Source organism: Hypanus sabinus, chromosome 10 (assembly GCF_030144855.1).
Source record: "Hypanus sabinus isolate sHypSab1 chromosome 10, sHypSab1.hap1, whole genome shotgun sequence".
Classification (NCBI taxonomy): domain Eukaryota; kingdom Metazoa; phylum Chordata; class Chondrichthyes; order Myliobatiformes; family Dasyatidae; genus Hypanus; species Hypanus sabinus.
Window position 1 is genome coordinate 18,337,769 of NC_082715.1, and position 22,508 is coordinate 18,360,276.

Here is a 22,508-nt window from a genome sequence, read left to right on the forward strand (position 1 = left end):
ATTGATAGATTTTTGATTAGTAAGGGAGTTAAAGATTATAGGGAGAAGGCAGAAGAATGGAGTTGAGGTGGATAATAAATCAGCCATGATAAAATGGTGGAGCAGACTCGATGGGCTGAATGGCCCAATTGTGCTCCAATATGTTACAGTTTCATGCCTTCCAGTCTAAGCAACAGTGCTGTGACTCTTTTCTGCACCTTCTCTAGCTTAATCACATCCTTCCTGTAGTGAGAGAAACAGAATGGCACCTGATATTCCAAACATAACTGTAACATGAAGTCCAATTCCTATATTCAAAGTGTAAGGATCAAGGGATGCAATTATTATCAAACTATGTATGCAGTATATCTCGAGACTTGTCTTCTCCAGTCAGCCAAGAAACAAAGAAAACCATGGAGGCTGTTGAAAGAAAAACATCAAACGCACCTCTCCACTCACAAAAACAATACAAATCACATAAACAGCAACAAGAACATTAACACCCCCCACGCACACAGTAACACATTGTGCAAAAGCCAATAAGAATGTCAACACCCACCCCCCCGTCCCGTCCCGTGCCACAGCTGTGAAGGCAAGCATCCCAAGCGCCTGCTTCATCGTGCTGCTTACCTATGTCACCACCCTCTGTACACCATAAATAAAATAAGTGCTAAACATTTTCAAATAAAAGTGATCAAGTTGCATTGTTCTGGCAAAATTGTGATAGAAATTTTACCAATTGGCAGTGAACTGAATTTAATCTGAATAAATTTTTCATTTTTATTCATTATGATAAACTTTAGAAAACCTTTTAATGTAGACATTAATAGGCTTGCATCTTTAATTGTACAGTAGTGTAGTGGTTAGCACAATGCTTTACAGCACAGGCGACCCGGGTTCAATTCCCGCACTGTCCGTAAGGATTTTCTACATTTTCCCTGTGACTGCATGGGTTTCCTCCGGCTGCTCCAGTTTCCTTCCACAGTCCAAAGGCGAATTGGTTGGTAGGTTAATTGGTCTTTGTAAATTGTTTTGTGATTCAGCTAGGGTTAAATCAGGGCATTGCTGGACAGTGCTGGAAGGACATATTCTGTGCTGTATCTGAATAAATAAATACATTGTTCTCACTCACATGAAGTAACAACATTTATGGAAGTTAGACTTGCATTTTAGTAAAAAGGCTAACTTCGCATTTTCATAATTGGGATGAAATAGTGCTGTACAAGATGAATAAACCCTATCTTAATTAACTTGAATGAAATTCATTAAGGCACGTTCTCGTTTACATCATGGCTTAACCACATGATGAAATAAAGAGCAAGTCTGTCTTCAGGCAAAATCCTGTAATGAGAGGGAATAATTTTGACGTCAATAAAAATTAAAATTGAGTGCGATGATTTATGACTAGCAGAGTATTAATATTGTTCCCTTTACTCTGCCTTCCAAAGTCAATTATTCAAAGTCCCACAGTCCAAAGACATAACAATTGGTGGGTTAATTGTTCATTATAAATTGTCCTGTGATTAGTCTGGGATTAAGTTGGGGGTTGCTGAGCAGTACTGTTCAAAGGACTGCAAGGACCTAGTCCGCGCTGTGTCTGAATAATTTTTTAAAACATAAGTAAGTTACTCCAACGATATTACTTCTGCAGCAAAAGTTGAATTCCAGCCACAGTACTAGATCAATATGTGATTCATCTCTGGATTGCAGTTTATGGATGTGGTGGAATAAATTATTTATCCCTCCATAGGTTTAATGTTTGAGGCTAGCAAGGTCCCTTGATATTGTTGAAGTGGAATCCTAATTGATCTTTCAGTTTGATTTGAGTTTTCCTCTGACACCTGGGAAAAATCAATACTTCAGAATTCAGCATATACATATATTATTTACTTCAGGAAAATTCATGGCTTTCAAAATCTTTAAAGGAAAGGGTAAAGATTATTTGAAAGCTGTAAAGTGCTGTGAGAATTTTATGGTAAGAATCAATTCTCTTATCTGTCACTCAATTCGTATAAATCCCTGAAGTAATTATTCTCGAATCTTTTCTCATTTACTGAGTTACTTCAGAGTCAGAATAATTTATGGGTTTTTTTTTTGTTTGTATTGTATAATGCAGATAGAGCACCAAATTACAAGTTGTCTTACTAGCCCACTAAGCTGGACAATGCTGCAATGTTGATTCATTGGACAAAAGTCCCTCCTTCTCATGCACCAGGATGACTTTAGCTGGTAAATGCCGGGTTCTGGGGTAATTGTTTTGAAATTCGGGTGGCAATTGTGCAGTCAGTTCATGAAAGTTCACATAGGTTGAAGAAAGATTGATCCAAGTGTGTAAGACTTAGCTTCACCTTTTCCTCTGGCCTACCTCATGTTTACCTGGACTGCTATTAGTACCATCTGGTATATCAAAGGAGACAGGACAAACCCTTATAACCATCTCAATAATACAAGCAGTGTTTGTCTTAAACATTTTTCTTCTGATCGCAAGACCCTGTTGGACATTGGTAATACAAGGTACTGCAAGTCTGGTTCTTTGGCGAGACCGATGGCAGGGGAGCTGTATGGCTATGAATGTTGGACAGTCTAGACCATCTTACTGCAGCGTCACCTGTTACAGGCAATCCAGGAGGTTGTGTGGGAGAAAACAGAAGCATGGTGGGCACATTGGAAACTGTGCTGGGGTGGGAGGTGGTCACAACAGGCCTGCTCTCCCATCGGTGCTGCTCTCCATTATTCGCTGCCTAGAAGACAAGCTGAATTGCCTTCATCTGTGGCTGACCCAGCACGAGATGAGGAACTGCAGAAATGGGGCTCCAGGACAACGTCCCATACCTCATCAGTATTCAGGCCATAGCGCTCAAGGACATGTGCTAATACTATTTTGTGATTGGATGTGCTATTGTAACAATAGATGCTGTGTGCTGTGTATAACTGTATGTACTGTGTGTTGCACTTTTGCCCTGCCTATCACTGAGCAGATCTACATGGAGCACCATTGCAGGAAAGCAGCATCCATCATCGGCGACCTCCACCCAGGCAGTAGTTACAGGGAGTCTCAGGACTCACACCATCAGGATTAGGAACAGTTTCAACCATCAGGCTCTTCAATCAGAGCAGATAACTTCACTCGTCCCATTGCTTAACTGTTCCCACAGCCAATGGACTCACTTTCAAGGACTCTTCACCTCATGTTTTCGATATTTATTGTTTATATATTTATTATTTCTTTTTTTCTCTTTTGTATTTACCCAGTTTGTTATCTTTTGCATATTGGTTGTTTGTCCTTCCTTTTGACTGCAGTTTTTCATAGATTCTATTGTATTTCTTGAAACTATTGTGTTTTCCCACAAGAAAGCAAATCTTAGGGTTGTATATGGTGACGTATATGTACTTTGATAATAAATTTACTGTGAACTTTGGAAGAACACTGTCTCATTTGGCTGAATACATGAGTAGAGTTGTATAACAATTACATCTGAACTTGAACCAGCGGCTGGTGGACTGATTGTCAACTTTTCTACACGTGATTTTGTCATGATCACCACTTGAGCAGGTAAATGGAGCTGATTTTGATAGCACATTTCAAAAGGCAATCAAGCAGAAAGGTTTGTGTTGTGGTTTGCCCGTTGACAGAGCTCCCAAGTGTATTTGTTTTGCTTGCTACACCGTCTATTTGCACCCCTCTCCCCCCCTCACTACCCCACTCCCAAAACAAGCACAGGACGACTCCAGCTGCTTTGTTGCTCCACACTAGCCTCCACATTGAATGGATCATCTTCTCGCCACTTAATTGTAGAACTTGCTGAATACTTTTTAGTTTTTCTACTTGTATTCTTGAGCATATTGTAGTTTTCTTAGGACCCAGAGTGACTTCCCATCTTGGCAAGGGCATACATACATAGAAAATCATTTGTTACCTGATTTCCAGAACTGCCGTATGTTTTGGTATGATTACTATCAGTAGCCCCAGAACATCTTCAAGTGGGCTTAAAAGTCACACATCAGGATATAAAAATAATTGGACAGAATAATGTCTATTTCAAAGGTCATTAGGATGGTGGGGTGGAGATGCATCTCTACCAAGGAGGTGCAATGAACTTCTCCGCTAGCCTGCAGGTCACCCTTGGGTGAGGTGCAGCAACTGCTTAGCCCCTGATCTGGGTCATGTGAAGCTGTAGGAGCAGGTGGTGGATGGTTTTATGAGCAGCTGGTGCATAGAAACGTGGAAAGCCTACAGCACAATAGAGGCCCTTCGGCCCACAAAGCTGTGCCGCATATGTCCTTACCTTAGAACTTACTTAGGCTTTACCCATAGCCCTCTATTTTTCTAATCTCCATATACCTATTTAGAAGTCTCTTAAAAGACCCTATCGTATATGCCTCCACCACCATTGCTGGCAGCCCATTCCATGCATTCACCACTCTCTGTGTAAAAAAAAAAAACATACTCCTGACATCTCCTCTGTACCTTCTTCCAAGCACCTTAAAACTGTGCCCTCTCATGCTAGCCATTTCAGCCCTAGGAAAAAGTCTCTGACTATCCACATGATCAGTGCCTCTCATCATCTTATACACCTCTATCAGGTCACCTCTCATCCTCCTTCGCTCCAAGGAGAAAAGGCCAAGATCACTCAACCTATTCTCATAAGGCATGTTCCCCAGTCCAGGCAACATCCTTGTAAATCTCCTCTGCACCCTTTCTACGGCTTCCACATCCTTCTTGTAGTGAGGCAACCAGAAATGAGCACAGTACTTTAAGTGGGATCTGACTAGAGTCCTATATAGCTGTAATATTACCTCGCTCCTAAACTCAGTCCAATGATTGCTGAAGGCCGATGCACCGCATGCCTTCTTAACCACAGAGTCAACCTGCGCAGCAGCTTTGAGTGTCCTATGGACTTGGACTCTAAGATCCCTCTGATCCTCCACACTGCCAAGAGTCTTACCATTAATACCATTAGTGCATATCACAAGTCCTGGTTATGCGACCACTGACATCAGGGAGACAAACTCTGAACAGTATTGTTAATGGCTGGGGTCACCCGTCTTGTAAAGACACTGCCCAGAAGAAGGCAATGGCAGATCAGTTCTGTAGGGAGCAAAAATTGACAAGAACAATCATGGTGATTGGTAGTTCATGATCACCCACATTATATGGCATGGCACATAATGAATGGATGCATATCTGAGACATCCAGGAAAGGAATTGTGAACTTTGTGTGTTTGCAGCCATATGGAATATTACTGACAATTTCCCTAATCAAAGCCATTGCTCATTTGTTGTCAAATGTTTCTATGCCAACAATGTTTGACTTTGCCCTTTTCTTTGTGTTGCAGCTCTTAGATTGTTTTGTTATTCCAGTGGTCCTCCTGCTGTCCTGGTTCTTCCTGCTGGTGAGATACAAGGCTCTTCACTTCATTGGAGTTGGTGTGTGTCTGCTAGGGATGGGGTGCATGGTGGGAGCAGACGTTCTTGTTGGGAGACATCAAGGAGCTGGTGAGTTACCGTACTCATTACTCAGTTGAAAATGTAATGAACCATTTTGTATGTACAAACCACAAAGCATGTTTTCTTTGTTGACTTCAAGCTCTTAGGTGTTTTTCACTATTGAGAAAGTATGTTATTCCAAACACTTTTGGGCCAACAATAAGGTTTGATTTACATAGTTTTACTAGGCACAAGTAAAAGGTTAGAACACTGCAGTAGAGAAACAGGTTTTTCAGCACATCTAGTCCATACTGGTATGGTTTTCTGCCTAGTACCAACTACCTACACCCGTAGATAGATGCAACTAGGCCTGCATATCCCTCTCATCCATGTACCTATCCCAATAAGGAGAAGCATTACTCACATGTATCAGTATCGCAATGGAATAAAGGGAATTACAGAGGCATGAGAGAGGAGCTTGCCCAGGTTGATTGGAGGAGGATACTGGTGAGGATGACAGCAGAGCAGAGATGGCTGAAGTTCCTGGAAATAGTTCACAAGGCGCAGGATAGATACGTCCCACAGAGGAGGAAGTGGCAGGGGTAGGTAACCAGGGCTGACAAAGGAAGTTAAGGACTGCATAAGAGCCAAGGAAAGGGCATATAAGGTAACAACAGTGAGTAGGAAGTTGGATGATTGGGAAACTTTTAAAATCCAACAAAAGGCAACTAAGAAAGCTGTAAGAAGGGAAAAGATGAAATATGAAGGCAAACTAACCAACAATATAAAGCAGGGTACCAGAAGGTTTCTTCAGTTATATAAAGAGCAAAAGGGAGGTGAGAGTTGATATTAGACCACTGGAAAATGATGGTGGTGAGGTAGTAATGGGGGACAATGAAATGGCAGATGAACTTAATCGTTATGCATCAGTTTTCACTACAAAAGACACTAGAAGTGTGCCAGAGGTCTGTGAGTGTCAGAGAGCAGAAGTGAGTGCCATTGTTATTACAAAGGAAAAAGTGCAAGGCAAACTTAGAGGCCATGAGGTGGATAAGTCACCTGGGCCAGATCGACTGCATCCCAGAGTCCAGAGGGAGGTTGCTGATGAGATAAAGGATGCACTGGTCATGACCTGTCAAGTATCACTTGATTCTGCTTGGTCCTGGAGGACTGGAAAACTGCAAATGTCACTCCACTTTTTAAGAAGCAAGGAAGGCAAAAGAAAGGAAAATAGTGTGGGAAAGATGTGGTTGGGAAAGTGTTGGAGTCTGTTATTAAGGATGAGGTTCCAAGGTACTTGGAGACTAAAGTTAAAATAAGCCAAAGTCAGCATGGTTTCTATGAAGGGGAATCTTGCCTGACAAATTTTTTGAGGAAGTAACAAGCAGGGTGGACAAAGGAGAGATGGTAGATGTCACTTACTTGGATTTTCAGAAGGCTTTTGATAAGGTGCAACACATGAAGCTGCTTAACAAGATAAAATCCAATGGTGTTACAGAAAAGTTACTGGCATGGATAGTGGAATGGCTGGCAGGTAGGAGGCAGAGAGTGGAAATAAAAAGAACCCTTCTGATTGCCTGCTGGTGTCTAGTGGTGCTCCACAGGTGTCAGTATTCGGACCGCAACTTTTCACATTGTTTGTCAGTGATTTAGGTAATGGAATTGATGGCTTTGTGGCAAAGTTTGCGGATGATACATAGACAGGTGGAGAGTTAGGTCGGGCTGAGGAAGCAATGCAATTGCAGCAGGGGTTAGACAAATTGGAAGAGTGGGCAAAAACGTGGCAGATGGAATACAGTGTTAGGAAATGTATGATAATGCATTCTGGGAAAAGACAGAAAGACACAGACATACTTTTTTGATCCCGAGGGAAGTTGGGTTTTGTCACAGCCGCACCACCAAGAATAGTGAAGAAGTATAGCAATATAAAACCATAAATAATTAAATAGTGTAGACTATTATCTAAATGGGGAGAAGGTTCAAACATCAGAGGTGCAGAGGGACTTGGGAATCCTCGTGGAAGACTCCCAGAAGGTTAATTCTCAGGATGAATCTGTGGTAAAGAAGGCAAATGCAATGATGGCATTATTTCAAGGATGAATAGAATATAAAGGACAAGGAGATAATGTTGAGCCTTTATAAGCCACTAGTCAGGCTGCACTTGAAGTATTGTCAACAGTTTTCGGCCCCATATTCTCAGAAAGGATGTGTTGTTATCGGAGAGGGTCCAGAGGAGGTTCACAAGGATGATTCCAGGATTGAAGAGGTTAACATACGAGGAGCTTTTGGCAGGTTTGAGCCTGTACTCATTGGAATTGAGAAGAATGCTGAGATTGGATCTCAATGAAATTTACTGAATGTTGAAGGGACCAGACAGGGTGGATCTGGAGAGGAAGTTTCCTGTGGTGGGATTGTGAATGCTGAAGGGACCAGACAGGCTGGGTGTGGAGAGGAAGTTTCCTGTGTTGGGATTGTACAGAACTAGAAAGCACAGTTGAGGGGTGATCCTTTAGAACAGAGGTAAGGAGGAATTCCTTTAGCCAGTGAGTAGTAAATCTGTGGAATGCGGTGCCACAGATTGTAGTAGAGGCCAAGTCCATGCATATATTTAAGGCAGAATTTGATAGTTTCCTGATTGATTAGGGCATCAAATAGTATGGCGAGAAGGCAGGTACATGGGATTAGGTGGGATCCGGGATCAGCCATGATGGAAAGGTGGAATAGACTCAATGGGATGAATGGCCTAATTCTGCTCCCATGTCATATGGTCTTGTGGTCTAACATCTCATAAGTGTAACTATTGAACTCACATCTATCACTTCCACGGTTAGCTCATTCCTCTGAGTGAAGTTCTCTTTCAGAAGCCCGATGGCATGAATATTGATTTCTCCTTCCAGTGAACAAATCTTGCCCCCCTTCCTCTATTCCCACTTTAACCTTTCATTTTTTTTCTTACTTGCCTATTACTTCCCCCGATATCCCTCCTCCTCCTCCTATTTCCATTCTCCTCTCCTATCAGATTCCTTCCATTCCAGCCCTTGACCCTTCCCACCCACCTGGCTTCACCTATCACCTCTTAGCAAGACTCTTCCCCCCCCCCCAATTTTTATTCTGGCATCTTCCCCCTTCCTTCTCAGTCTTGGCCCGAAACGTCGACTTTTTCCATAGATGCTGTCTGACCCACTGAGTTCCTCCAGCATTTTGTGTGTGTTCCCTTAAAGATTTTACCTTTCATCCTAAACCTCTAGTTCTAGTCTCAGCCAACTTGAGGGGAAAAAAGTGTCTATGCACTCATGCTATCTACACCCCTCAAAATTTTGTATACCTCTATAAGATCTTCCCTTATTCTCCTGCGCTCCAGGAAATGAAGTCCTAACCTATTCACCCTTTTCCCGAAACTCAGATCCTCAACTCCCAGCAGTACCCAGGTATTTTTTGCTGCACTCTTTCAAGCTTATTGCTCTCTTTCCTCTAGGTAGGTGGCTAGGGGGAGCTAAAAATCGGAGAGCAAATTAATGATAAACCAAGACAAATCTCAGGATATGTATACTGCATACGTACTTTGAAAATAAATGTACTTTGAATCATTAAGGAACCATGGAGTTGGTATATTTCTGCAGTAGCCACTGAAGTATAATTTTATACTTTTGTTACTTCCATTAACACACCAAATGCTCCCTGGGATTTTTGCCCCAACTGATGCCATCCATTTAAAAAGTAAATCTATTGCAAAAAGACTTGTTATAAAAGCAGTTTATTATTTCTTTTTCAATCCTCTAAACTCAAGGCTATCCTCAGGAAGTTAGCACGCTACATGATTGAAGCTAATTACGTCTACCCTCAGATGGTTTGTAAGTACATCACAGAGCACAGAAAGAAGCTGTTATATCAAGGGCAGCTCTTTTAAAGGGATTGCCAATTAGTCCCTCTTCTTTGTTCTTTGCTTATGACCTTGTCATTTTATTTCTTTTAAAATATTTTCCAGCACAATTATTTTCATTTCATTAAAACAGCACAGAATTCGCAACATACAGTATCATGTTTAATTGCCACTGTATGAAGTGGTTGATAATATTGTGCAGATCACAAGGACAGCTACACCTACATTAGTGATGGAATGCCCATACCTTTTGGCTGGGGATCCCACTTGATAATCATCATAAAACTCCGATGAGGTACATTTCAAAGATCAAAGTACATTTATTATCAAAAAATATATATATATATCATACATCCTTGCAATTCATCTAATAAGCAGCCACGAAAGAAAGAAACCCAAAAAAACCAATTAAAAAAAGACTGTCAGACACCCAATGTGCAGAGAAAAAAACAAATCATGCAAGCAATAAACACAAGCAATTAGTGCTCTGAACTGAAATAGACAGCAAGAAGTCCCCAGACCCTCAGCTCAGCACAGAGCAAAGCAGTGTGCTGAAGAGGCTTGTCCCTTGCCTTGGGCCCCAAAACACATTCAGATAAGTTAATATTTGAGTATTGTTGAAAATTAAAAACATGAACTATTATCGATAAAACTAACTGACTGAATCATACAATGTGGCTAGAACCACCATAACCATCATTTTACATTTTACAACACATATACAACGGACCCATTTCACTTTAAGTATTGGCACCATCTGACTGCTTCATTAGACCATGGAACATAGAACAGTACAGGCCTTTCACCTTCTAGCTGCCTACCTGCCCCCCATCTTTTTATTCTGGCATTTTCCCCCTTCCTCCTTAGTCCCTAAGAAGGGTCTTGGCCCAAAATGTCAACTGTTTCTTAACTTCCATTGATGCTGTCTGACCTGCTGAGTTCCTCCAGAATTTTGTATGTGTTGCTTTACTCCCCCATTTTCCTTTAAATTATATTTAATTATTTATTACAAAATGCCACTATTTGCTCACTCAGTTCACAATAGCCAATTCTGTCAATATACTTGGGATCATATAATCAACTAAACTGTACATTAGACTGTGCCTGATCATGGATTGTTATATACTGTATGTATTCCATGCTTTAAGGAACTTTGGAGTATTAAATAACAATAAAAAGTGTACTATTTATGTTAATGAGTCATGTTGTGAACAAGCACATAGTTTCATGTATGATTTAAATGTTTCCATTATGATTCTGGTGCTGAAATATGATTGCTCTTTCAATTGGTTGACACAATGCTGTCAAGCAGAGTATTAAATCAGAATGTTTGTTTTAATAAAGTAACAGAATGTTGTTGTTGAGTGGCTCACTGAGCTGGCTTGCCAGCTTGCAGACGTTTCTTTACCCAGCTCGGCAACATCGTCAGTGCAGCTTCGAATGAAATGTTGGTGATCTACATGGGTCGTCTTTTATGCGTCCTGCGGCGGGGCTGGGGGAGGGTTGTGTGTGTGTGTGTGCCCACACACACATTGCCTAGCTGGGTAATGAAACTTCTACAAGCTAACAAGCCAACTCAACGAGCCACTCAACGACTACATCCTTAAGACGAGCTACAAATCTTTTCCAACATCTTAAAGACCCACGGGCGCAACATGCTCAAACTTGCTCGTCAATGGGAAACCTCTGCAAGCTGGTAAAGCTCCAAACAAGAACAAATCTATTTTCTTCACAAATGTCTGAGGAACCAGGTACTGTCGTATAGCATGAACCAATAAAAATGGCACATATACCCACGGACTAATGGACACATAAAAGACGAACCACGTAGATCACCATCATTTCATTTGTAGTTGCACTGATGATGTTGCCTAGCTGGGTAATGAAACGTCTGCAAGCCAGCTCAACGAGCCACTCACCAACAACATCCTCAACCAGAGCGACAAATCTTTTCCAACATCTTAATGTAACAGAATCCCCAAAATAAGGATCCTACCCACCACTCTCTTTGTAATTTCAAACTCTGTTTGATGCTAATTTAACTCCATTTGTTTAACTATATTGAAAAACACCCAGTTTTTGTTCTCGCAGTGATAATTAATCTGAAACTGTTTTGTATAATGACTTTCTAGCACCCTTCTGGATCTCAGCTGTGCTTCATTGCAAAACAATATACAGTTTGGTTAATCAGTGAATACTACCCCTCACCATTGTCTAAGAGCAGACTTTTACTATAATATGCATGTGTATTTGTTGTCGGCACCAGTTTTTGTGTTGCTGCACTGCTTTAGTGATATAAGGACAATAAAGTACTCCACTATGTTCCACATATTAATTACAAAGGTTAAAAGATGTAGACAGTGTGCGTTATTATTTCACTTGTTTATTTGTGATGGCTCACATCTCTAGTAGGAACCTGCACTGATAAAATGCACTCTCTTCTCTAGCACAAGGGGCACGACAGCAGTGTAGAGGTTAGTGTAACACTGACACAGCTCATGGAGTTCCAGAGGTCGAAGTTCAAATCTGTCTGTAAGGACTCTGTACGTTCTCCTCATGAACTGCATGAGTTTCTTCCAGATGCTTTGGTTACCTCCCACAGTCCAAAAACTCACCAGTTACGAGGTTAATTAGTCATTGTCAACTTTCCTGTGATTTGGCTAGTGCTAAATGTGTGAGATGTTGGGCGTAGCGGCTGGTTGGGCCGGAAGGGCCTGTTCTGTGATCAATCCCTATCTAATAGATAAATAAACAAACAATTCCAAGGAAAGTGAGCATTTATTCATGTCTTTATAAAGATCAGGGATGTTGTAGATTGAACACTTCCTCTTCACTTTTTTTTCTTTGATGAAAGGCATACATGCAATCTGCATATAGGTTTTTTCTTAGCAGAAGATAGGAAATCTGGCTACAGTCACATTGACTTGCACACTTTGCACAATATTAGTGAATTATTATTCTTGGCAATAAACTCAGAATGCCTAATTTGCTGAAACTCAGATGCACATGTGCATTTTTTGTATGAGCACACGCGTACATATTTATACTTTCTCTTGTTGGCTTTCTGATGTATATCGCCAACTGGAATAAGTTTTAAAGACTGAAATAATGTTCTGGAACAATTCAGCTCCCTTTCAGCTGGGATGTTGGCACAGTGTTGTGTGTCTGTTGTGATGGCTTAGTGGCATAATGATTGCAAGTTTGGGAGAATTCCAGATTTAGCTCATGAATTCTGAATTACACAGAAAGAGAATATTTAACCCATGATATGTATATGGATATAGAGGATATTTGACCCTTATGTTCTCATTTCTCATAATCTGTAAAGTACTTATTTTTCAAATATTTTTAATTCCCTTTTGAAAACTCAGCTGAACCTGCTTATCTAACATTGTTTCAGGTGATGCATTCAACTGTCATGTTTCTCCACGTGCCCATATTAAACCCAAAAAAAAGAACTCTTCCTTGTTCCTGGTTGAGGGAAGTTGCTCTGAGGACTATCATCTTCGAAAATGTTCTTTTACTTGGGAACAAAATGTTTCTCCACAAGTTTGGTTTTCTCTGCATTTATGTAACGCAAACCACATACCCAAAATGATTTAACAACACCATCCTCATATTTATAGTCTGGTAAATAAACCAGAATATTCTATCCATGAAAAAGGAGGGAAGTCCAACCTTATCTGCTCTGGTAGACTTCCTTCAATCAGCATAAAGATAGTGTAATTGAGGGTGCTTTCAAGTGGACTTACTCAACAACGACAATCTCGCTGTTGTTCACTTTGGATGCTAACAGGGTCACTTATCTCCAGATCTCACTTAATTTTTTGGTCCAAGCATGGATGCATGCTGAACTCAAGAGGCATGGTACAATGGCTCTTCTTGGTTTTAATGTTGGTTAGCCTTTATTAAAGGACTGAGAAGAAAGAATCATAAGCTACTTCCATATACAAACCAATCCCCACCAGAATAAAGTGCCTTTCTAACAACTTTCACTTGGTTTTAAACTTTATGATGTTAAGGTACTTTCTTCACCAAATACTAATATGCCAGGATATTATGATTTCTTTTATAATATTAATAATATTCCAATGTAGCTCTATACCTGTCAAAGAAATAGAGAGTTATTTTTTTTTCAGAATGTCCAAAACTAACTCTGCAATTGATTCTTTTTTGTCTCCTTTGGCCAGGTGATAATAAGCTGCTTGGAGACTTGCTAGTTTTGGCAGGAGCCACATTATATGGAATTTCCAATGTTTGTGAGGAATTTATTGTGAAGAACTTGAGCCGGGTGGAGTTTCTAGGAATGATTGGGCTCTTTGGGTCTTTCTTCAGCGGCATACAGCTGTGAGTTCCTTTTCTTGTTCCATAAGAATGTGTTTATCAATTTAACTCTCAACCTGATGTGATTGATTTATGAAAATGTAATTGCAGATTTTTTGCCTATTATCTTGTCAAGCGCTTCAAAGCAACTCACAGTATGAACTACAATACAGTGCTGCTTAGGGATGTGATGAGATTTTAGAAAAATTCAGGTCATTGTTTGAAAAACATATCAGAAAGTTCATTTTAATCCATACTAGTAAACACCTTTCTTCCTACATGGTGTCCCATAGATTTGAATTTCTGATGTGCTACCTAGCAATGAATGTTTCTTGTACAAGGCATTGAGAAACCGTTATCTTTTTAGTTTAACAATAATTTTGTACTCTAGCCGATGGATTTCAGTGTGATTGTCTGCCATCCAATGTTCCTTCAAGCACCACATTATTCCTACTATTGGCATCTGATGTGATTTTCAATCTGAATACTTCATCTCCGAGGATCTAACCTGGACCCAACTTTACCAATACAGCTAAGACTTGGTATGTCTCCAAAAACATTTGAAAATATCTACAGATGTACCATGGAGAGCAGTCTAACTGGCTGCATCACCGTTTGATATGGGGGGAGTGGGGTGGGGCTACTGTACAGGTTCAGAGTTGTAAACTCAGTCAGCTCCAGCATGGGCTCCAGCCTCCATGGTGTCCAGGACATCTTCAAGGAACGATGCCTCAAAAAAGGTGGCATCTATCATTAAGGACCCCCACCACCCAGGTCATGCCTTTTTCTCATTGCTTCCATCAGGAAGGAGGTACAGAAGCCTGAAGACACACACTCAATGATTCAGGAACAGCTTCTACCCCTCTGCCATCTTACGTCTGAATGGGCATTGAACACTAACTCACTACATTTTTATACTTCTATTTTTTGCATTACTTATTTAATTTAACCATTTAATAGTTAAATTAGTTAAAATAGTTAAACCATTTACCAGGGGTCACAGTTCGTTTTTCTCTATTATTATGTACTGCCGCAAAGTTAACAAGTTTCATGCTGGTGATATTAAATCTGGTTCTGATTCTGAATCTGATACCCAAACAGACCTGAGCTCTTTTGGTATTAAATGGTAGAATTAATACTGGATAAATCAGCTTCTCTGCATTTGAATCACTGCCTGTGTTTCTGAACCAAAAGATTATGGATTTAAGCTCTGCTCCGCTGCCTACTAATCAAGGCTGTTATTGCAGTGAAATACTGAGATGGTGTCACATTTGTCAGGTGCTGTCTTTCAGATGAGAAGTTAAACCAACTGATGCTCAGGTGGTGTTAAATTACCGTATGTGTTACTGTGCTTGTTATTTATTTCAAAGACAACATCAAAGAATCCCTGCTTGGGTATTAGATCCTTTTTAGATAGAGGTGCTAACCTGAGTGAGGTGATGCCCCTGCAGCTTGGCCATGATGTTTTATCGAGAGCTTTTCAAAACTATCCAAACAGTTTTAAGCGGTCTTGTTAATTTGCAGTTTGCAATGAATAGTAGTTCAATACTATATACCAGCTGACCTGTTCCTTCAATAATGGACATCAGGTTTCTACTCCTTCCCTCTGTGGGAGGGAAGCTCGAGCTGTGATCTCCATCAAGGTTGTGGCTCATAGACTTGTTGTTTAGGTTCTCTTAGGCTCACAAGGATGGTTTTGGGAACAGAGAAGAGAGTTCGGGGTCAGGTTAGGTTTAGGGACAGGGGTGTGGGGGAATTAGTGGACAGGCCCGAGACTAAGCATCTGCTCCGTGTTTGAAGACCAACAACATGGGTGTGGTTGGGCTGGTAGACCAGCGAGGATGAGGGGTATACAGTCAGTGGGTATACAGATGTGCAAGATCAGAGATCGAATCCTAGTGTTTTGGCCCTGTCATGGGTTGGCCGGAGCTTGAGGCCTGCCGTTCGGGTACTCATCCGGGCTCCTCATTCGTCGTCATTGGCCTGTCCTGGCTTGATACCGAAGGTTGAATCTCACAAGTCGAGTGGAAGTCCAGATAGAAGGTTGAAGGTCAATCAGAAGTCCAGAAGTCATGGACCAATGGCTGGAGCCCTGAGTCTACAAATCACTGGGAAAGTCGAAGGCCCAATGTCTGCAAATCCACAAGTCCACTGGAGGCAAAAGTTAGCATGTCCTGGGGTTAGGTGATGGTGTATTTGCGTAGGGAGGAACAGGGCTTCTTTTTGCCTATGTTGCTTTGCCACTTGGTATATTCTGTTTTTTAGTGTGTTCTGCGTTGTTCTGCCAGGCATGGAAGGCTTTGCGGAATGTGTGGCAGCACTTGCAGGGTGTCTGTGTCTGTGTTGCTCGTCCTGTTGAAATGGATGCAATAATTACTGCTCAGGGCAAGGAGTTTGCTTTGGTTATAGATACAGAGCGGAATGAAGATGAGAAGGATGGGGATGAAATGGAGGGGAGAGGTGGGGGTGGGAGCAGTTCATTAGGGATAGGATTCAATAGTATCAGGGTTGCCAAGAGACTATTAAGCAGTAATGGAACATGGCTGGTAGGAAGTGACTGTATAGCAGTCCTCACCGAAGGATCAGCAGTGGAAGGAATGTACAGCTTCCAGTTCCTGGGTGTTAACATCTCTCAAGATTTATCCTGGGTCCAACATAACAATGCAAACATGAAGAAGTCATGCCAGCAGTTATACTTCATTAAGATTTTAAGGAGAATTTGGTATGTTACATAGAATCCAGCAACCTTCTACAGATATATAGTACCAAAGGACAGGCACCAATGCACAGGATTGGAAAAAGTTGGAGAGAGTTGTAGAATCAGCCAGCTTGAAGCTGGGCACAAGCCTCCCCAAAGTCAGGGATATCTTCAAAAATCCTCAAGATGTCAGCATCCATCATTAAGGACCCTCACCACCTAGGACATTCCCTCTTCTTATTACTACCATTAGGTGGAGGTGGTACAGGATCCTGAAGACACGCATTCAACATGTTAGGAACAGCTTCTTCCCCTTTGCCGTCAGATTTCTAATTGGTCCGCAAGCCCATGAATGCTAACTCACAATTTTGCTCTTTGTGCATTATTTATTTATTCTTTTTTATTATAACTTACAGTCATTTTTATGTTTTGCATGATGCTGGTGCCATACAACTACAAATTTCCTGCTGCGTCAGTGATGATAAGCCTGACTCTGATCCTGATTGTTTAACTTGGAGAAAACTTTGGGTTCACTTTGTTGCAGAGCAGAGCTGTAAAGTAATTTACTTCATAGCTCCATATCTTCTCTCCTTTTATCTGGAAGGATTACTAAGGCTTGAATAAAACCAACTAACGTTAGTATCAAAATTTACGGCTTGCTAAGACAGGCACAACGTCCACTTCCTCATCATCATCGTTATGCATCGTGTTGTTTGACACAGGCAATTATAGTCTCACGACCATGATTGTGCTTGACAAATTTTTCTACAGAAGTGATTTGCCATTTCCTTCTCCTAGGCCATGCCTTTACAAGACAGGTGACCCCAGCCATTATCAATACTTTTCAGAGATTGTCTGCCTGGTGTCAGTGGTCACGTAACCTGGACTTGTGACATGTCCCAGTTGCTCATACGGCCATCCACCACCTGCTCCCATGGCTTCATGTGACCCTGATCAGGGGCTAAGCAATGGCTACACTTTTCCCAAGGGTGACCTGCATGTTAGGTGAGGGAAGGAGTGCCTTATACCTCCTTTGGTAGAGACGTATCTCCACCCCACCACCTATACAAGCACAACATTGAAGGGCGTCGCCCCTCATCTTCGCTAATCATTTAAACCAAGGATGTCAGAGTTAGAGGCATATTTCCGTGTTTTAGTTCTTTAACTACTCAGCAACTCATTTTTGGATTCAAATTATTGGGTCTGAACACTCAATGCTCTGCTCATTATTTTCATTAATACTCCTGGAAGAGGAGAAGATTTGTGACAGTTAATGGAACTAGACATATAGTTTGTATCACTGACAATACAGTGTAAGGTAAAGTTAATGTATCTTTGGGACTTGGAAAGAGAGGATGGAGAATATCAGGGTAACAGGTCCCTTTTCTACTTGGCTGGAGAAACATAGGGGATGCTGTACATGTGGCACTCTGAAGTAATAAGTCACCACTTGAGCAGTTTATTTTTTTTTAAGTTGAGCACTTGTATAAGACATGGAGAAATATTGTGTTCAGTTCTGATTGCCTCATTATAGCATAATGCCCTGGTTCACATTTTTACTCTTATGCTGTAGGTATTTTATTTAGCAATTTAGCAAGCTGTCTGTTCTGCTTTCAGCCTGTTTGGGTTATTCTTGAAGATAAGGGATGATGAAGAATGTGTGCCATCCAATTAGGATGATGGAACTTTGGGTGGGGGGGGGGAGGTTCTTGATGAGGAACACTAAGGTTGGTCTTGGGGTTTTTGATCGGCGGGAGATGAAGAGAGATGATGCTGGAGAGAACCAGTCATAGAATTTGACCCGGTGCGGGACCGTGAGTCGATGGAGCCAGGTGCCAAGCTCAACTGAGGATCAGTGGTATTGAGCTCCAACTTGTGCACATTTGATTGTGTAATTAAAGTGAGTCCTTTTCTTTTTGTTTTTCTTTGCTAACCCTTTAGTTAAGATTCATAAGTATAATTCCTTTAATGGTATGCAGTGTACTTTCTGGCATTAATTTGTAACAGGGTAGCAAATTACACAGTACCCACATAAACTGCGGTTTGGAATGGGAGAGCTGTTTCAATCTTGACAAGACCAGAGCGTGTCTTCCCTAGGCTTGGGCAACTAAGGAAACCAGGGGGTTTCAATAGGATGGATGTGGAAGCTTTAGAATGAGTGCAGAGAAGATTTACCAGGATGATGCCTGGTTTAGAGAGCATGTTTTATGGGGATAGGGTGAGCAAGCTGGACCTTTTCTCTTTGGAGTGAAGGAAGATGAAAGGTGACTTGATAGAGGTGTACAAGAGGATAAGAAGCTTAGATTAAGTGGACAGCCAGAGACTTTTTCCCAGGGCAAAAATGGCTATTACAAAGGTGGCATAATTTTAAGGTGATTGGAGGAAAGGGGATTTTTTGTAAGTTTTTTATACAGTTAGTGGTGTGTGCATGGAACCACAGGGTTTGTGGTTGAAGCAGATACAATAGGAATATTTAAGAAACTCTTATGATAGGCACATGGATGATAGAAAAATGGAGGGCTATGTAGAAGGGAAGGGCTAAAGTGATCTTGAAGTAGGTTAAGTGTCATCACAAGCATCATCATCATCATCATCATCATCATCACGTGCCATACTCTGCCAGAGCTTCTGCGACCACTTTCTTCCACTGCGATCTGTCGGCAGTCAAACCTCTTGCATCTCTGGTGGTGAGGCTGGTCCACTTCCCACTTCTTGATGTTGTCGATCCAGGTTGTCCTCTGTCTGCCTCGGGAGTGGCTTCCTTCTACTCTGCCTTCAAGCACAGTGCGTTCCAATGTGTCATCAGTTCTTGAGATGTGTCCAAAATAGCGAAGTTTCCCTTGGATAACAGTTTCCAGAAGTATTGGTTTCGTGCCAGTCTTTTCTAGGATGAAATTGTTGGATCTCCTTTCAACGTATGATACCCTGAGGATCTGTCTGTATGTCCACACCCCAAATGCTGTCAACTTCTTTTCAAAAGCTGCTTTTAGGGTCCACGTTTCATAGCCATGTAGGGCTACTGGCCAGATGAGACACTTGAGGAGGCATACCTTGGTGTAGATGCTCACAGATCTATCTTTCCAGATATTTCAGAGTTTGGTAGTGCTTGTGCGTGTCATTGCTAGCCTTCGCCTTATTTCCTTGCTGCATTTGTTTGTGTCATTTAGTTTTGCACCAAGGTATATAAAGGAGGACACTTGTTCGATCTTGTCATTTCCGATGTAGACGTCAACCTGAATTGCAGTTTTGCTTATCACCATAACTTTGGTCTTTTTGCCATTTATCAGCAATCCAAGTTCAGCAGAGACTTTTGCAACATTATTGAGTGGTGTTTGAAGGTCTTCATCTGTTGTGGCTAGCAGGGCTGTATCATCTGCGTATCTCGAGTTACTGACGGTTTTTCCTCCTATTTTAATGCCAGTGTTGTCTGGAATTGCCAATCTCAAGATCATCTCAGTGCAGATTTTAAAAAGGTGTGGAGAAAGGATGCAGCCTTGGCAGACTCCTTTCCCATTGCAGGATGATTCAGTCTCGCCAGATGTGGTCCGAAGGCTGGAGGATTGCATAGCATACAGCATTTCTAGAAGACCCTCTAGGTGTGGTGCCACGCCCAGTTGAATCCTTGTTGTCCATAGTTTGATACATTGGACATAGTCAAACGCCTTTGAGTAGTCTACGAAGCAGATGTACGGGGGGTATTGACCTCTCTCATTTTCTCCATTATTAGGTGCATGTTGAAGAGCTGGAGCCTGGTGCCTCGGCCACTCCTAAAGCAGCCTATTTGAGTGCAATTTCTCTATCTACATAGTTCTGTAGTCTCTCAGATGATTATGAGTAGAACCTTGCTGACGTGTCCTATCAATGCAATTGTTCTGTAATTACTGCACACTATGCTTTGATATATTTGAAAAGTCAAAATGCTAATTTAGTTGTTGGTGGCAATTTAAAGCTTGTTCTGGTAGAAGTACCTGGTGATGAATGCCACATTAATCTCCTACACTACCCTCCAGGGAGAGACTTGGAATAACTAAACTGAACATTCTTCCCAGACTAAATTACATAGGGGATTCTGTGCAGCGTTCAATACCCTGCAAGCCTATTTTCAAGGGATGAAAAAATTTTATTGTTTCTTTGAGGAATGGAGAAATCTGAAAATCACCTGATTGAATTGATGCCCCACAATTTGCTAGAGCTTTTCCATCGCGTTCGATGTAGCAGTTGTCACTTGGTAGTGTCGCCTGAACACTTTGCAAATCAAACAGCAGGGAAATTAAAAAATGTGATGGTTAAAAATCACCTTTTTTTTAAACAAGCCTACTCTCATGGTGTGCTGTTGCTATTTAACGCTCAAGTTGAAAGTACATTTTACTATCAAAGTATGTTTACTTTATACAATCTTGAGATTCATCTGCTTACAGGCAGCCCTGAAACAAAGAAACCCAAAAGAACCCATTAAAAACAAAAGAAGAATCGCCAATGTTTCGGGCCGAGATCCTTCATCAGGAATGGGGGGTGGGGGGGAAGAGAGGGCCGAAGCCCAGTAATAGAGACAGGGGAGGGGGTAGGGCCTAGAGGCACCAGGTGGAAAACCAATCAGAGGAAAGATAAAGGGGGAGGGGATAAGCATGAAAGAACTGTAGAGATAAAGAAGCAGAAAGTTGAAAGGGGAGACAAGCAGAGAGGGACCTGGGTTAGGGGAAGGGGGAAGGGGAGGGAACTATCAGAAATTGGAGAATTCAATGTTCATACCACTAGGCAGGAGGTTACCCAGATGGTAGATGAGGTGTTGCTCCTCCAACCTGAGTTTGGTCTCATCATGGCAGAATAAAGTAGAGTAGTGGACCAATGTTGACCAGCCTGGTGGTATGAACATTGAATTCTCCAATTTCCGGTAATTCCCTCCCCCACCCCCTTCCCCTATCCCAGGCCCCTCTCTGCCTCTCTCCCCTTTCAACTTTCTGCTTCTTTACAGTTCTTTCATGCTTATTCCCTCCTCCTACCCCCTTTAACTTTCCTCTGATTGGTTTTCCACCTGGCACCTCTAGGCCCTACCCCCTCCCCTGTCTCTATTACTGGTCTTCGGTCCTCTTCACCCCCCCCCCCCCCATTCCTGATGAAGAGTCTCGGCCCGAAACGTTGGCTACTCTTTTCTCACAGATGCTGCCTGACCTGCTGAGTTCTTCCAGCGCTGTGTTCCTATTCTTTGATCCACAGCATCTGCAGTTGTATTCTTGTGTTTTGAAAACAAAAGACGGCTGTTGGACACTCAATGTGCTGAGAGAGAGAGAGAAAAAAAAACAAATCATGTGAACAATAAAAGCAGGCAAACAGCATTCAGAACTGATGCCAAGCCAGAGATCCGGGAGTTGCAGGTGACAGCATTCATTCCAGCACAGAGTTGAGCAAACCCTGCTCAGCAGTGAGCCGAACTGGTCTGTCTCTTGCCTCCATAACTTAACCTGCTGATTCTTTCATTGTCGTTTAAAGATTTAAAAAGATAAGATTAACTTTATTTGTCACATGTACTTTGAGACATGCATCATTTTGTGTCAATGTCCCACACCATCAGAGTATTGCGGTAGGGATGCGCTTTCAGCACCAAAATAGCATGCCCACATCTCTGATCGGCAGTCACCGGTGCTGTAAAGCGATTGCGCTGACTGTTATGCTGCAGTGCCAGCCTATATCTAAAACAAAGACTGAATTGTAAGCATTCATTCAGAAGATGTGAACATTACTGGCAATGCCAGCATTTATTGCCCATCCCATTATTTGCCCCTGAGCTGAGAAAGCGGCTGAGAATCAACCATTCTTTTCAGAGCTGTCATTTAACCAGTCGATGATGCTAATGATTTATATTCTTGGTTTAGAATCACTGATGTATGTCATATAATTTGCTGGTTTGTGGCAGCACCATAAAAATCTACTAAATCTACAGTGCAATACATAAAAATCTACTAAAGGTTACAATAAAAAAAGTAAACAAGTAGTGCAAATAGTTTTCAGGCAGGAGTCCTGAGTCTTGGGTGAGTCTTAATCACCATAGTTTGTGAACTGGACTCTGTAGTTCACGTTATGATGCGATTCTGGTTTATGGTCTCTCCTTTTATCGTGCTATCTTGGTGCAATTTTGATCAGGGCGGACTGGCTCTGTGGCCTGAAGTTAATAAACAATGCAGCACTAGATTGAATGGAACTGA

The 22,508-nt window shown here is 41.6% G+C and overlaps 1 protein-coding gene across 1 annotated transcript in view; it reads left to right on the top strand.

Annotated features, from left to right (window-relative positions):
* The window catches only part of slc35f1 (solute carrier family 35 member F1), a 356,182-nt gene that overhangs the window by 269,327 nt on the left and 64,347 nt on the right, over nt 1–22,508 (top strand). The window contains exons 4-5 of the mRNA XM_059981464.1: nt 5,317–5,476; nt 13,478–13,634. Coding sequence (XP_059837447.1) covers nt 5,317–5,476; nt 13,478–13,634 — 317 coding nt within the window. The remainder of the gene's footprint in view (nt 1–5,316; nt 5,477–13,477; nt 13,635–22,508) is intronic.